At 35.7% G+C, this 17,084-nt stretch overlaps 1 protein-coding gene across 5 annotated transcripts; it reads left to right on the top strand.

Moving 5' to 3' along the window:
* Positions 1 to 1,779: 1,779 nt before the first annotated feature.
* On the top strand, positions 1,780 to 17,017 carry plb1 (phospholipase B1). 5 transcript variants are annotated; one of them, XM_086095432.1, is made up of 43 exons: positions 1,780 to 1,963; positions 2,035 to 2,063; positions 2,417 to 2,483; positions 2,586 to 2,649; positions 2,767 to 2,801; positions 3,509 to 3,572; positions 3,650 to 3,698; positions 3,811 to 3,876; positions 4,075 to 4,128; positions 4,254 to 4,309; positions 4,729 to 4,789; positions 4,872 to 4,970; positions 5,046 to 5,090; positions 5,330 to 5,383; positions 5,467 to 5,538; positions 5,890 to 5,950; positions 6,027 to 6,085; positions 6,816 to 6,883; positions 6,946 to 6,989; positions 7,073 to 7,181; positions 7,320 to 7,371; positions 7,865 to 7,945; positions 8,084 to 8,149; positions 8,243 to 8,343; positions 9,395 to 9,476; positions 9,642 to 9,746; positions 9,820 to 9,915; positions 9,979 to 10,050; positions 10,932 to 11,009; positions 11,325 to 11,385; positions 11,448 to 11,506; positions 11,587 to 11,699; positions 11,998 to 12,041; positions 12,127 to 12,226; positions 12,317 to 12,368; positions 12,718 to 12,804; positions 13,388 to 13,453; positions 13,529 to 13,623; positions 13,709 to 13,790; positions 14,252 to 14,356; positions 15,497 to 15,592; positions 15,752 to 15,826; positions 16,119 to 17,017. In XM_086095432.1, the coding sequence occupies exons 1-43, from the start codon at positions 1,897 to 1,899 to the stop codon at positions 16,329 to 16,331; spliced, it is 3,204 nt and encodes a 1,067-aa protein (XP_085951558.1). In that variant the 5' UTR covers positions 1,780 to 1,896; the 3' UTR covers positions 16,332 to 17,017. The 5 variants fall into 5 exon arrangements, with proteins under 5 accessions (XP_085951558.1, XP_085951560.1, XP_085951556.1 ...); XM_086095434.1 differs by having other exon boundaries at positions 11,587 to 11,654; XM_086095430.1 differs by lacking the exon at positions 5,046 to 5,090 and having other exon boundaries at positions 4,872 to 5,018.
* Positions 17,018 to 17,084: the final 67 nt, after the last annotated feature.

Genomic DNA, 17,084 nt, shown 5'->3' on the forward strand with positions numbered 1-17,084 from the left:
TTTCATGAATACATTAAAATGAATAACCCAAAGACTATTGAAAAGGAACATATATATACAAATTATAAAATACAATAAAAAGAACAATGAAATATTTTAAATGATACATAAATTAATATGAATGCCATGAATTAATAAAATATTAAAAAAAAATAATGACAAAATAAAAACCTTGTTAAATAAAACAACATATCGCAACAGTTGCAACTTTACGGCTGGTTGATTTTGTTTTTGTTTTTCCTTCTTTCTTTTTATCATTTATTTTATTTTATTTTATTTATTTATTTGTTGCTTCTTAATGCTAATCTGATTACAAGGCATGAAGATTAACTCCGTTTCCTGGTTCATTCCAAGGGTCGGTCGGGGGCTATCAGGTAACAATCTGAGCACACCATAAAACATATCATATCATCACCATCTCCAAAACTCTGCTGGAGTTTCACCGCTTGACTGAATTGCCAGTCGTTAACACGTCGATTATGCAAGCTGTCGAAAAATGCCAAAGACAAGTTGAAAGTTAAACATCAACCTATTAAATAGATTTTGAGCTTCGGGTCCTTTTTGGTTGGGGTTTACTGAAGCCGAACCAAACCGTCTTTGTTAGCTCGTTGACTGAGATTATCGTACATTTCCACCCAAATGACTTTTATTATTCGTCATGAAATGTAATCATATCTCTTTGGTTACTATCATTGTGTCCACACGCGCCATAATATTCTTTAGAAGAATGGGACAGCTCATAGTGTTCTATTTATTAGAAATATACTGCATGTCATGACAACTGCAGGAAAAATCAGTTTGTTTTTTGCTGAAAATATCGTTTGATATATTGAATAAATTACACCATAATATTGCAATATCTTTCTTTTCATCACAATACAGCAATTGCAGGATAATTGATATTTTCACTAAAAACAACAACTTAAAAAAAAAAAGGTCTCACACATTGAATAATTTGGATATTGCGATATTTTTCTTGTATCTCGATACTGTGTTTACGCGATTGTAACACGCACAATATCTTTGTAAAACGTCTCGAAACTATCGTCTTGCTTGCATTTTGCAAGTAATAGTCAGAATTGATTGCGATATCTTTCCTGTCGCAGGATACAGTGACATCGCAATCGCAATATCTATTTCAACCAAATATGAATAAATATGCAAATCAATCTCCTACAATGAGCAAGTTATAGCATGACATTGCTGTATTTTAACTATACAGTATCACGATACAGCAATTGTAAGGTTGTGGTATCTATTTAAAATAAATGTGTAGAAACTCTTATCCAATGGCTTAATTGTTCTTAATTTTAAATGCTCATTTCATAAACTTCTTTTGAATCATTTAAATTAAATAGGGTTGTTTGCAATACTCCACCGTGTGGCAAATTTAGAAGACATTTATTTTGACTTTACAGGGTTTTTAATAATTGCATTAAAAATAATATTTATATAGGTTCGATTTTTGTTTCACTTATGTGTAATATATTTGAATTGACTCATCATCCAATATTTTTATTGGCTCATATATGAACTTAAGTGTTTGCTTAGCTGCTGTATTTTAATTTTGGTGATAGTGATATTTGGAGAGCAAAGTTGTTTTTTTGTGTGTGTGTGTGTGTTTTTTTTAGTTGCCATTTGGTGTAAAAACTTAGTCACAGGCAGTTTGTAATAATTAACCACTACGCAAACCACATATTGTGGTGTATTTGAGTATACATGTTGGCATCCTTACTACGTCACCTGCATCTCTCGACAAGTCATTAATGCTTAAGCCTGTCATCGAACCCTCACCGTCATGTTGAGGAGCAGGGGTGTGGGCCGAGCTTATAAAGAGGAAGGCAGACGCAGCCAACGGCCTCACTCGGTGCGGAAGATAATCATTATCCTGCTATCATGTCCGGATCTGCATTTATGCTCCCCACTCGGCTGCTTCTCATTAGCTCCATGCTTTTGCTCACTGGTAAGACACTCCAAAAAATTATTTAAAAATTGTTTCAATAATTCATTATTTTGTATCCCTTTTCCATTTAGACACTGTAACAGGCGAAACACATCAGAAGGTACTTACTCAATTTTTTTTCTTTAAGTATCGGTGGCTGATATCAGCACCTGATACCTACAAATAAGGCCGCTATCGTCCCGATACTGACACCTCTTATTGTTACTTAAACACACAAAAAGTTCATGTTTTTCAGATTAAAACTAAATATTTATTTCAAAAATATGTTTCTTTTTATCCATCCATTTTGAATACTGCCTTATTAGGGTCGTAGGTGTGCCTGAGGCTATTCCGCCTGACTTTGGGCGAGAGGCAGGGCACACCTCCTGGACTAGTCGCCAGCCAATCGCAGTATTTATTTAGCTGTACTGTATATAGAATAATAATAATAAAAATGCATATGATGTGTCACAGGCAGACGGTCACATGCCATTTCTATGCTCCCCACAACCATTGTTTGACCCATTTACTGCTTCTTCAGGTAGGTAGCTATTACACAACTTCCTCTCCCCCCCCCCCCCCTCCATGGTCAGATTATAAACACTTTGAATGTCTTCAATTTTGCTCTCCCTTTTCATTCCAGTTCACGCCATCCAACCTGCTGATGTCTCAGCGCTTTATTGGCTGAGCACGTCGCTCTCTGGCAGGTACACATGCGGAATGAAGATAATTAAATGAGCGTTCGGTCATTCTTTAACCACTCTGACTCATTTGTTTACTTAAAAAAAATGCCTCACTTATAGCACCTTGTTTTGTATTTGTAGGGATGTAACGTCAAAGATTGGCAGTCGAGTGGCCGGTAAGTGGGAAAAAAAACATCTTATACCACAATTTACAAAATTGGAAATGTATAGTGAAAGAAAACAATACAATTAGAAAACTAAATTCAAAAACAAAATGGAATAAGATTTTAAAAAAAAAACTTTACGTAAAACACATCTTCACGCCCAAACAAATGTACATTTTATAACCAAATGAAAAAAATCAATCGAAAATTTACTTGCCAATGGTTAATTTACAATCCTAAAATAGAATAAAAATAAATAAACATGCACAACGCAAAATAAAAAGGAAATTACATTGGAAAGTGTTAATTTACCAAAGCTAAAAACAAGTTAAAAATTTTTTTATTGAAATACTGTAACTATTTTTTCTTAAAGTGGCAGAAAAAAAAGTAGAAAATTACCCCCCCCCCAAAAAAAATAACTCCAATGCGTGTGTTTAATTTTAAAAAAATCATACAGTTAATCAGCTGATTCATTAAAAAAAAAAAGTGCTTGCAGCAATAAAGTAAGACACTCAGGCCAAGCAAAAAGATGCAAAAATCTGCCTCTTTTTTTTCGATTTTAAAAGAGCTAATATCGTGCCCTAATTTTAACTACATAATTCACCAGTAAGTAAAAATACATTTAAATTTGACAAAACACTGGACGAAAATATACACATAAAAGCAAAATTTACAAACACAAAAACAAATGTCCGTTATATTTGCTGTGTCATGAACAGAACTGCTGTCCATGTTCAACCCAGCGGTGGCCACTGGGAATGTGGAAAGCCTGTCGCAACCCTGGTAACGCGTGCACGCACACACATGCACACACACGCTCACAAATAATATTCTAATTCTAAACAATGAACGTGTTGCAGGAGTTTGCAGCATGAAGCAGAGGAGCTTTCTCACATCCTGTCTGATCAGGTACACAAACCCAAATTGGGTCGTTTTGTGCAAATTGGGTTTTGTACAACCCCGCCCCTTGTTTGATATCACAGAAGTTAATATTAATGCTCAATGTCTTGTGTGTTTGCAGATTTCAGGCTGGAAGTTGGTGCTGCTGTTTGTCTCCGCGCCTCACACGTGCGCCACTTCAGCACACGTATGCTTCTTTATTTCATAACGGCAGCAAAATAATGGAGCTACTGTGAACGAGATTGAGCTAACCGTATTTATCCTTTTGCAGAAGAGTGATTCCGTTTTATGGCTGCCTCTACAATGCAGTACAAATAGTTGTTTTTTTTCATGTTCCACACATAAATTGAAAATAATTCTATTCGATGATGTTGTTGTGCTGCAGGTTGATGACATCGCGCGGGAAGTTGAAGCTGCTCTGCAGCTATTACAAGAACGGGTATTGCCCTACATTATATATATATTTTGTGTTTGTTTAGTCCATATAAATACATTTGTTATGCATCTTATCATGCATTTTAATAAAGTATTTTTTTTCTTCTCCGTGAATATTGCTTTTCACAGTTGCATCAGACTTTACTTCATGTTGTGATCTTCAGCTCCAATCTACCAAAAGACAAGTGAGTGTCTTGGCACCCCCCAAAAAATAACAACAAAAACTAAAAATATATTTTTATTTTTATTTTTGAGAGTAAAAATCTGCCTCATTTTAGCACGTGCACAAGACCTGAAAAGACAAGTGAGTTTCTTGGCACACAAAAAAAATAGAAAATAAAAAATAAATTAAAACCTAAAAATATATTTAAAAAATATATTTATTTTTATTTTTTTATTTAATTTTTTTATTATTTTTGTATTTTAAATTATGAATTTAAAATTTTATTTATTTATTATTATTTTTTATTTTATTTATTTATTTTTGTATTGCTATTGCTATTGCTATTGCTATTGCTATTGCTATTGCTATTGCTATTGCTATTGCTATTGCTATTGCTATTGCTATTGCTATTATTGAGAGTACAAATCTGCCCTATTTTAGCACGTGCACAAGACCTGAAAATACCAAACTAAATCAGGCCACTCTTTTGCAAAAAATGCAGGTAAGAAGAAAAACATTCCCTAATCGTGTACTTTTTAAATCTAACATCCCATCAATTTGGTCTTCTTTTTACTAACTACTAGGATTCCCTAAGTAACGTGTTGGCACGCATGAAGTGGCATCAGAATGTGACTGCCGTGCTGCAGCCGATACCACTCATCCTGGAGGACACGTCGCATCCGGTAAACGCGCAATGGAGCCAGTCTCAAATGCATTCAAATCAAATGCAGGTAAATATTGTGCATCTTTCCATTTAGGAGGACACGACAAGCAAACTGTCTTTGCTGCTGTGGACAGGAATGGTACAATGGGCACACGCTTATGATTGTGACAAACAGTATCATGTTGACCTTGCTAGTTAAAAAAAAGAAGAAGTTCTACTTCAGACCGAATTAGCTCAATTCCTTATGTCTTTTTAGGCATGAGATTTTTTTTTTGTGGGTCTATACATAATAGACGTGGCTACCAAATTATCTGTTTATTGAAGAAAAGTTCATTCCATACTCAATATATTTTTGTGTAATCAATCCCCTTTTTGCAGCTTCAGCCATCTTCTGTCCCAACACAGGACATCACTATCCCATGTCCTACTCAGGTGGGGGCACAAAATAAAATCAATCAAATGCATTCTATGACGGACTAAAATGTCACATGACTTTCCTACGTCATAATTCTCAGGGGCGACCCTTCTTAAGGACAGCGATGAACTCCCCCAAAGGCAGCAGCAGAGCTATGTGGCAAACAGATACGGTAATTATTGAACTTTAATAAAACATATATCAATAATAATGATCCATAATGATGACAGAAGATTATTATTTTTTGATTATGATTGATTTCAATTCAAAGTGGTATTTAATTAATTTTAAATTATTATTTTTTTGTTTTGTATTGAGCATTTAGTTTTAATTAATAAACTGACATTTTTGCAAATTACCCCTTCATCAATTTAAATGTAATTTGGTAAGCGTAAATAAATACAATATATAAATACAATATCATTATTTTATTTTTTTGGGTTGCTGTGTCTCTAATATTAATTTGCTTGTGAAAAATAAATTCCTCCTGCAAATTGATGCCTCTGGACTAAATGTTTTGTAGGTCATGGGCACTGAGATCCCCTGCAAGGACCGCCGGCCGTCTCCAACAACACCAAACTCAGGTACCAAAAAATATTTTACAGAAATGTATGTATTTCACAAACATTGAGATTTGAAGATCATTTGACTGTCGTGTAGTTCATGAGCTGAGACCAGCTGACGTGAAGGTGGTGGCTGCAGTTGGCGACTCTATGACAGTAAGTTTAGCGACTAGCACCCAAAATCCGCGTCAGCAATTTCGTTTACATTTTCTTGAATCCTGAATTAACTCGAATGGGTTACTAAATGTCGGGCTGTTTGTTTATTTTTTTTTTTTTTTGTGCCAGTCCAGCCCTGGTGTGACCCATTCTGACTTGAATCCCAAAAGGGACATATGTTTTCAACTCATTCACTGCCAATGACGGCTATAGATGTCAAAAATTCATTTAAACTATTTCTAGTTTTTTCCACTTTTGTTAACAAGAGTATGAAAACCTAGAAAAAATATTGTAAATTTAGAACAGATATAACATTTGTGATTAATCGTGAGTTAACTATTGAAGTCATGCCATTAATTACAATAAAAAAAGTAATCGTAATTAATCGCATGACTTCAATAGTTAACTCACGATTAATCACAAATTTTATATCTGTTCTAAATGTACAATCCAGATCACCCATCAACATTCCACTTTTATGAAATATTTTATTTGTTATATCATTTTTTGCCGTGTTTGCTTGTTACAAACTCTCAGGCACCAGGATAATAAATATTTCTAAACAAATCCTTTCCAATTATTTTACAAAATATATATTTTTATTTTTGAAATACTAATATAATTAAATTGAATGTATTGTGGTGGAATAAAATGTCCTTCAATTTTGGTATGATCAATATATTGATTTATTTGTGCATGTTTTTTAATTTTTATTATAACATTTGTGTAGGCAGGGAATGGTGCAGCCGCAGACAACCTTCTGCTGGTCATCAATGAATACAGAGGACTATCCTGGAGGTAAGACCAGGTATTACATTTCATCTTTCATTTAAAGCATAATTGTCTCATTTTTTTTCCAGCATTGGAGGTGATGAAAACATTACCACGGTCACCACACTGCCAAGTACGTAACTCTCTTGCGGACTTGTTTTTAATTCGAATATATATATATATATATATATATATATATATATATATATTGTGCAGACATCCTGAGGGAATTCAACCCCTCCCTGACTGGCTTCTCTCAGGGAATCGGCAAGCAGGACTTGCCCGCCGCCTTCCTCAACCAGGCCGTGGCCGGAGCCAAGAGTGGGTCCGTATGTCTCACTCAAATATATACATTCATAAAACTACAATATATATTTTTTCTTTAAAAAAATAATCATTTGCAGGACTTACTGTACATCCCATTATATTGTATTTTTACAATGAAGCTATTTTATGTTTACAGCGATGTCGTTGAACAAGTGCGCGCCTTAGTGGACATCATGAAAAACGACACGGTAATATTAACTGATCACGTTGAACACCTGTACACCTGCTACGCAAATTAATAGGAACCAATAAAGGAGCTATTCTTGTATGTATGATTATTGTATTTTAAAAATTATTTCCTGTGATGTATATTATTGTATACTTGAAAATGTTATTTTCCCTAACTAAATACTTTAAAATAATTTACAGGAGTGTATTTAATTACCTGCCACCAGTAATTGACCCAAAGGGAGTTTGTAGTTGCATAAAGACGCCACAAGATGGCGTCAAAGCCCCAAAACAGGCTCATAAGGCATCAACAAATACATCTAGATTGTACACAATCATGAACCCATGTTACATAGGACTACATTTAAAAGTTTAGTTATTCATTATAAACAAACCACTTACTTTCAGTTACATGTTGAATATATAGCGTAAAGTAATGCTTTCTAAGTGTGAGAGTGTACAATTAATTTAGTGCTCTCATATTTAACTCTCATATCTTGTTGTTGAGTGCAGAGAATCGATTTCTACAATGACTGGAAAGTGATCACCATGTTTATCGGGGGCAATGACATATGCGACTTCTGCTCAGACACTGTGAGTATTCATATATACTTTACAAACTACTAAAATTTCAGAGGATTTCAGAAGTGTGTGTATATATAACAGCATTTCAATGGTCTATATGAGAGGCCCCTGATAACCCATGGCATCCATGTGCTTCCCCCATCACAGGTGATCTTCTCACCCAGAAATGTGGCCGAACGCATCCGTCGAGCTCTGGACATACTCCACAAAGAGGTACAACTAGTCAACGCAACACAACACAACAACACGCACAAACGTCATTATCACCCACTGGCGAGTTTAAAGCGCCATTTTATGACCTTTCAGGTGCCACGTGCGCTCGTCAACCTGGTGGAGCTGTTGAACATTATACCGCTGCGTGACATGCATAAAGATAATACGCTGGGATGCCCCACCTGGTTTGTCAGGTCAGTGTTGAAGTTTGATCGAATTAAAGAGATATTTGTTTATTTTTTTTAAACATATCCGATCCTCTCATACACCAACAAAAAGTAGAAACTATTATGATACTGTATATATACAGTATATAAAAATATGAAGAAAAAAAATTACAACAATGGGTGGGTTTACATTCAGCTATTTTTATTTGAATTTTCAAGAATTGCGAAAAAGAAACAAAATTCACCCAAAAAGTTTTTACGCTTGGAGGGGGTGGTTTTTGAAGCGGATCATGAAAAAAAGGAAAATGCGCATTTTGGCGACTACAAGACCGGATAGACGTCGCACGTTTTGACCGATATTACATCACACGCACGTTTGTAGTCACAATAAATGGCGGATGATAAAGTAAGATATGTTTGGAGAGATGAAGAAACACAAGTCTTTTTATAATGAATTAAAGAAAAAAAAAACATGAATGCAATTTTAGATGGCTTTATTAACATCAGCTCTCAATGTAACGACACGACGACACACATCACTTACATGCGGGAGGGAAGCCAACAAGACAAACTACTTCTGTTCAGTACGTCAAAACCAACATTCCTACCTGGAACTCCCGATTGTCCCAAAGTTCAACTTCATCTCGCGGGCGCATTTTGGCAATTTTTTTTTACAAAACTACCCTAACCCTAACCCTAACCCTAACCCTTCGGATGGAAATCTGACTAATGTAATGTTCTTTATACAGCTAAAGAAATGTAAAAAAAAAATAATAATAAATTGTTAGACTGATTTACATGTATATTCATTCTATATTTTTCCCCCTCGTACCGCTAAAAAACAACTTTTAATAAAATGCGTTTTTTTTAACAGTGATTTACATCTCATTTTTCCTCCATGCACTCATAGTGCTAAAAATATTGCTTATAAGCCAGTCCCACAAAGACTGTGGCGGGGTCAGAACACAAACAAATCCTAGGAAAAAGCAAAACGCTCATGGAATTAAACATTTAAGATACCCGCTGAGCTTAACTGAGAGATTTGCTGAGATCTCGGAGGGTTTTGTTGTGTTTTCAGGATAGTTTGCCCGTGCGTATTGAAGCCAAAAGACGGCTCATTGGAACTTCAGAAGACGCAAGAATTCAACAGAGCTTATCAGGTCAGTATTGGGAATCTCATTGACTTCCAAAGCAAGAAATGGAATCACATTTTCTTTCCTTTTTTTGGGGGCTAAAAAACAACAACCTTCAAACAAATATTTAAACTAAGAACCGTGAGAAGAAAAAAAAGGTTAATGTAAACGGTCCTCTGTGCCTTTTCCCAGCATGCCATGCGACAGCTGGTTGACTCGGGGCGCTACGACACCCACGACAACTTCACCGTCGTCCTGCAGCCTTTCTTCAGGGAAATTTTCCTTCCCACCTTGCCAGTAAGGAGCCGTCACTGCTGTCATAACATTATTCATGATCATAATCATAATCCCCAACGCGTTTGCTTTTCAGGACGGGAAGCCCGATCGCTCGTTCTTTTCACCCGACTGTTTTCACCTGAGCCAGAAAGCTCACGGGCTGATGGCGCGAGCCCTCTGGAACAACATGGTAGGATTTGAGTGGATTACATTTTGATTTGATTTCATTTTCAGTCACTGTTGTTTCACGCAGCTCGAGCCGGTGGGAAACAAGACTTTTACACAAGACTTCATGGCCGGGATTGATCTCAAGTGTCCCTCTGTGGTAATAACATATGTTTATTCTAACATGAGTGCTACAAAGGATACATTCTCAGTATTGCTGCAAACTATCAGACTATTCAAGGCGAGGTTTTAAAAATATATATATTTTAACTCATTCACTGCCATTGACGGCTATAGACGTCCAAAATTCATTTGAGCTTTTTCTATTAGTTTAAGATTTGTTTCCACTTTTGTTAACAAGAGTATGAAAACCTAGATTTTTTTTAATTGTACATTTAGAACAGATCTAACATTTTTGATTAATCCTGAGTTAACTAGTGAAGTAACGCAATTAATTACGATTGAAAATTTTAATTGCCTGACGCCCCTTTATTTTTCTTTTTATTCATTCACTGCCATTGACAGCTATAAACGTCAAAAATGTATTTGATCTATTTCTATTTAACATTTTTTCCACTTTTGTTAACAAGAGTATAAAAACCTAAAAAAAAAAGATTGATCATTTAGAACAGATATAACATTTTTGATTAATCGTGAGTTGACTAGTGAAGTAATGCGATTAATTACGATTGAAAATGTTAATTGCCTGATGCCCCGAATTGTTTTTTTTTTTTTTATTGCATCAGGCAATTAAATGTTTTAATTGTAATCAATTGCATGACTTCAATAGATTAATCGCACATTTTATATCTGTTCTAAATGTACAATACTTTTTTTTCTAGGTTTACATACTCAAAAAATGTTAAACTAATAGAAATAGTTTAAATGAATTTGTGTCTATAGCCGTCAATGGCAGTGAATGAGTTTATAAGGACAATATTTGAGGAAATATACGATTGGATGTGCTAACACTAATACATAATATTGTGGCCAATCTCAATACTTTTATGATTTGAATGTCTTTTCTTTCACCATTTTTAGACGGCGCCCTTCTTTCGAACGGCTGTTAACAGCAACTACACATTTCCAGGACCTCCGCCAACTCCTGCGCCTGTTAATGTATGTTTTTTCTTTTCTTTATTTACATTCAATCTAATGTTTTAAATGATCTGTTTAACTCGCTGAGCTTCATGCTGGCCATACGTTTATTATTATTTATTTTTTTAAACAATCTTAATTTGAATTGTTATATGATTACATGAACTGAGGCTTCGAAAAAATGAAAATTGGAACCCCCGCTCTCATATGCTGTGGGCATCTCCGGCGGATGTTGAACTTATACAAAAAAATAATAATAATAATCCTCCCTACCCAATCTTCCACCTCCCTCCAATAAGGCCTAAAATGTTCAAGAAGGGCTGTGTTGTTTTGTAGAACTGGGGTAGCGACTTCTCGTGTCCTAACACGGGACCGTCTGACTCGGCGCCCACTTCAGGTACCAACCCCGAAAGTGTCTACATGGTCGGCGGCGTGTCAAAATTGTGCTCTTGTTGTTAGCTCATAGGGTCCGGCCGGCTGACATCAAGGTCGTGGCTGCTTTGGGGGACTCCATAACAGTAAGTTTGCTCATGAGGATGACCAAACAAACCATTTGAAATGTCAAAACTTTTTTTTTTTTTTTATGTGTGTGTTTTAGGCCGGCTTTGGTGCTAAGGCAAAGAATCTACTGCAGCTCGGAACGGAATATAGAGGAGTGTCGTGGAGGTGTGAGACCTCATGTTGCTGTTTCATTTACAAACCTAAATTTTGGTAGGCATGTTTGTTACGAGTTTAAAATCTCGAGACTTCTAATGCCATTTTAACTTTGAAACAGCCATTTTGTTTATTTGCAGTTGTCCTAAGATGGAAAATTCAGCCTCTGAAACCTGTTTCATGAAATTTGGTAGCCATCCAGCATGAGTAGTTTCACAAAAAAAAAGTCTCAAAAACTCAAAAAGACACAGGATTATAATGAAGGGCGCCCCCTGCTGTCATAAATATATAAATCTCACATCTGTTCAGCGTTGCTGGCGGCTTTAATTGACTTCTTTTTTTTTCTCCTCCACAGCATTGGAGGTGATAAAAGCCTGGATACTGTTACCACGTTAGCCAGTAAGATACCTTAACCCTGCTTTGAGATCCAACAATGACACCGCTAGGAAAACGAGATGCCCTTGTTGCACTTGTGTCCCTCCAGACATCCTCAGGAAGTTCAATCCAGACCTTAAAGGAGCGTCAAAAGGTCAAGGGAAGAAGAAGAGCGGCTTCAACATGTCCGTATTAGGAGCCAAAGTCGCGTGAGTTTAGCTTTTGTTTGTTTGTTTGTTTAATTCATTTATGCATTGCACACACACATTGTAATAATAATAAAATTGTCTTAAATGCAGGGGAATTCCAGGACAAGTCAGACGCCTGATTGAAGTGATGAAAAACGACACTGTGAGTTTGATATTACATAGTAAAATATACAGTATACAGTAGTAGGTAAATAAGTTTTTAAGATATTTATTAAAATGTGATTTAAAAAAAAATCAGAACACAATGATAATGGAGATGAATACTTAAAAACAATATTTAAATAAATAAATATTTTTTAAATATTCAATTAAAAATTTATTCAAACATATAATTAAGTTTTTAGATGATGAATATTTAGATTATATTTTTTATAGTGATAAAATTGATATTCAACATTTTATAAAAAATAAAATCTGTCTTTATTTATTTAAAATATTTAAGAAAATATATATTTAAAAATAGAACTTTTTTTTTTCCTTTTTCTTAATAGAACCACAAAGTGGATTTTGCCAACGACTGGAAGCTGGTGACTCTCTTCATTGGCGGCAATGACTTGTGTCAATTCTGCAACGACCGGGTGAGTTCTCTTTTTGAAACAGAAGTCATCACAGGAAGTACATGACCCTCTCCTTGCCCGATACTCCCCCTCCTTTTTATCTCCACAGCTCATCGGTGCTGTGAGATGATATCGCTCACTGAAGCACCCGATCGGAATAATGGCGCTTTTGTGACTCGTTGGCCTCCAATGTTTTGATTGTGCTAGTGCGACGTGAGCAGACAGCGTCCACTGAATGCTTCTGTTCTGTCGCCTTCAAAACAACCGCCCCCACCCTGCCGTCGTCCTCCTCTTCACTTTCAGTCTCCATCTTCATTCAACATTTCCATAAGGGGCTAGTTTATTGTTGTGAAGACTGGAAAACACGGCGTATTCCTTCGATTAGAAGAGACGGTCTTATTTGTGTATTTATTATGTAGACATTATAGTGTCCCCTGGTGGCCAAGATGTGCGCTATAAATACATTTTTAAAAAATAATTTTGGATGGTGGAACATTATTTATCTTGGATGAACACAGAATGGCTTACAGAGAGTACTCGGAACAAGGTGTGCCAAATGCTGCTTCACCAAGACCATTCCAGTAAACAAAAGTCTTATCCACAGGTCTCGTTGTCGCCTCAGAACTTCAGCCATCACTTGATGACCAGCTTGGACATGCTGTACGAAGAAGTGAGCTAAAATGCAAAATCAATATGCTATGCTAAAAACATGACGTAGCTAACAATAGCGTGCATACCCCTTTAGGTTCCCAGGACTATCGTCAACATTGTGGAGATCCTGCAGATGGAAGGCCTGCGTCGGGTCAAGAGGGACAGTCTCGGGTGCAACGTGATACAACCGTACGCTCGTCAGATCAACTGCTCCGTCTTGTATATTAAAAGTATTGGGCTAAGCGTGCGTGTTGTTTCGATTCTTCGTCTTCAGATTGGCATGCCCGTGCTTCTTACTACCAGGAGATGATTCTCTGGAGTTGGCTGAAGCCAAAAGAATCAATCGAGAAGTGCAGGTTTGTCATTCGTGATTCACAAATGATGAATGACCCATTTTGGACTCTGGGGATAGGAGAAGATTGCATTGTACCTCATAATCTAGAAATGCATTGAAAAAAATTAAAGATTGGTTGAATCTTTTAAAAAAAAAAACTCAAGTAAAACGTCTTTTTTTTTTTTTTAAGCTTTGACTAATGTAAATAATCAAGTTGTCCAAAATTAAAATATTCACGTTCCCTAAACTCAAAGCTCAAATATTAGTTGTGATGGATTACTTGAGTTTGTTTAAAGTTCATCCAATATTGACATTTTTTTCAGCGTGCCGAAATGAAATCACAATTCAGCAAGAAAACATTTGATATTCACCATATTGATGCATTGCTTACAGAGCAATTCCTGACCGCAATGAGGACAAGAAATATATCAAATGGATAAAGGAAATTTGGCAAGAACACATGGTTTGTCTTTTCTGCTCCAGATTGAGACGGAGAGAGTGGCATACAGCAGTCGCTATGACGACAGGGAAGACTTCGCCGTGTTGGTGCAGCCCTTCTTCAAAAACTCCATTATCCCGTTGAATGCTGTAAGTCGCCTCCACACTTATTGATGACTAATTCCATCACAGTAAATTTGACCAAAAGTAGATTTCTCAGGTACATGAACTTTAGATTTTGTTTTTTCTGGTGACTTGTTACTTTTACTCCCTATATTTAAAAACAGATATCTGTATTTTCTAATAATTTCTTTGTCAAAATAGGCTTGTGACTTTTTTTAACCTCTGGTTGACGTGTAAAAAAAAAAAGAGAGAAAAAAGAGAGACAGAGCGAGGTAATAACATGCACAATGGGTATTGTACGACGTATTGTGTACATAGTTGACAGTAAAAAAAAAAATATATATATACTTGATGTAGGATTACAGAAAATACTTCAACTTTTATCAGTCTTTTTTTTTTTAAACACATCTTCACTAGTTCTACTAATGTACAGAGGACAACTTAGGCACCAACAATTTTATTTTGGTGGGGAAAAAAGCTCCATTTATTTGAGCATTTAAGTTTTCAAGAGAACCAGCAAATAAATCGTATGATTTGATCTGTGCAGTTCAACCATCAACAGTGCAGCTTTTAAGAGATATTTCACTGTGTTGCAAAATGGTTTTAATTCAATGCTAAATGTTGGGAGTTTCTGCTTGAGGGTGTGCTAGCTGCGTTAGCAGTTATGCTAACTGGTCAAGAAGTTAGAACAAACTTTGTTTTGTTTTTCCCCTTGTTTTTAAAAATGTCTTTTTATGACAAGAGTAAGAGTTTGTGTTGGTTTTAGTGACATGTGTCCATTTCCAAGTGGAAAAATAGAAGAGGTCTTAGCTTAGCATGGTTAGAGCAATTAGCTTGATGGTGTAATTTTTGCTAAATCATGTACACTGTAGCTAACTTTTTTCTCTTCCCTGAGACTGCTTTAGTAACAGAGTGAGAAACATAACTTGATCATGATGATTATGTTTTAAAATATATTGGTGAGAACAAACACAAATTAAGGAAAGCATATCAACAAAATGCTTCCAATAAAGCTAAGCAAGACTTTTAGAAATCACTTTACTGCATCTATATACATTTTGTACTTTTTTTTTTTTTTTTGCATGATTTAAAGTTTCATTGGGGGTGCAAAACAAACTGCAATTCTTTGTGAATATGGCTTCCTCTCATTTGCTCTCAACTCTTCAGGACGGCCGCCCCGACACCACCTACTTCACCGAGGACTGTTTCCACTTCAGCGAACGGGGACATGCTGTCATGGCCGTGGCCACGTGGAATAACATGGTGAGTGAGGTGACACCTGATTTTAATGGAAAAGGAAGCTAACCTGCTAGAGAATAAAAGCAGAAGTGCTAACAGTATTCATACTACTCTGTAATTAAGTAGAAATGCAGATCAAATGAAAAGATTCTGGTTGATGGAAAAGTTCTGGTTTCTCCCCAGTTAGAGCCCGTGGGCAAAAAGCAGACGTACAACAATTTCACAAGTGGCAGAGATGGCATCAAGTGTCCCACGGAGGTAAGAAACTCCTACGCTTTTATGGCTTTGATTTAAAAAGTCTACACACCCCTGTTCAAATGCCAGGTTTTTGTGGTACAAGACTTGTACTATATTGTCTTTTTTCTTTTGTAAATCAATAAAATGTTTGAAATGAAAAAAAAAAAAAAATAGACCAAGATAAATGATTTCAAAACTTTCCCACAATTAATGTGACAACTCAAGTGGAAAAAAAAATGTTTTGAGAACACAGGTGTGTAGTCTTTTCATTTCCACGGTACGTACTACAATGCCGGTGTCTTGTACATTGCAGGGGCATCCTTACATCTTCACAAAGGTGAACAGTGCAGCCAGTCGGCCATCAACGCAGAACCCCGGGGGTGTCCCGGTATGGCTGACGGCGGTGCTCGCCGCCGTCTCCGGCCTCCTGCTGGGCTGGGCCCTCACCTGGCTGGTGCTCTCCTGCAGAGCCAAGAAGAACAAGAGGAGCATGACCACAGTGCAGATGAAGGCCTCTTTGTTTTAAAGTAGGGCTAGGCAAACTATGTGTTGCATAATTGAGCCATTTCACCCGTTAAAATTAGTCAATTTTTAATTTAAGTTTTATTCATTTATCTGATTAAATAACTGGTTCATTGATTTGTTGTTAATAAAACCATTACATATGCATTTAGCAAATGTTAATTTTGTTAAATAATTGGTCAATGAATTAAAATGAAATGTGTTGGATAGAAAATTGAGCTCACATATTTAGATTTTACGATCTCTCCATTTTGAAAATCAAATGTGGCACTTGAGCCTATATCTTTTTTTGTTTTAATTATTTTTCAACTAATATTTTTTATTGGGCGGGTTGCCTTTAAGGCAGATTTTTTTGCTTTTTAAAACGTGTTTTGCTTTTACAATGGTGTAAATTTTATTTAAATGTTAAATTTCAATTATTTAAATGTTGTAGCAGGTCTAACAGCTCGGTGACATAAATATTTGAATGAATATGGATTATTTGTTTTAGTAATTTATTTCATTTTATTTCGCTGTTTGTATGATTTTGTTATGATTTCATTTTATTTTTGTTAAGTAATAGTTTTGCACTTGTCTTTTAAATGAACATTTTGTTACATGTTTTGTTCTACTGGAAAGTAATTGTAATTCAAACATTTTTTTAAATGTAATTCCCTATTTTTGTCGTCTATTCCAATTTCTGCAATTGCTTTGTATTCTTTGTATTTTTTTCCCAATTAAAAGCAAGATACAAATGACACTGTCAATAGTTGGTTAA

This window comes from Leptonotus elevatus, chromosome 14 (assembly GCF_054856555.1).
Source record: "Leptonotus elevatus isolate MCC_2025b chromosome 14, RoL_Lele_1.0, whole genome shotgun sequence".
Classification (NCBI taxonomy): Eukaryota; Metazoa; Chordata; class Actinopteri; order Syngnathiformes; family Syngnathidae; genus Leptonotus; species Leptonotus elevatus.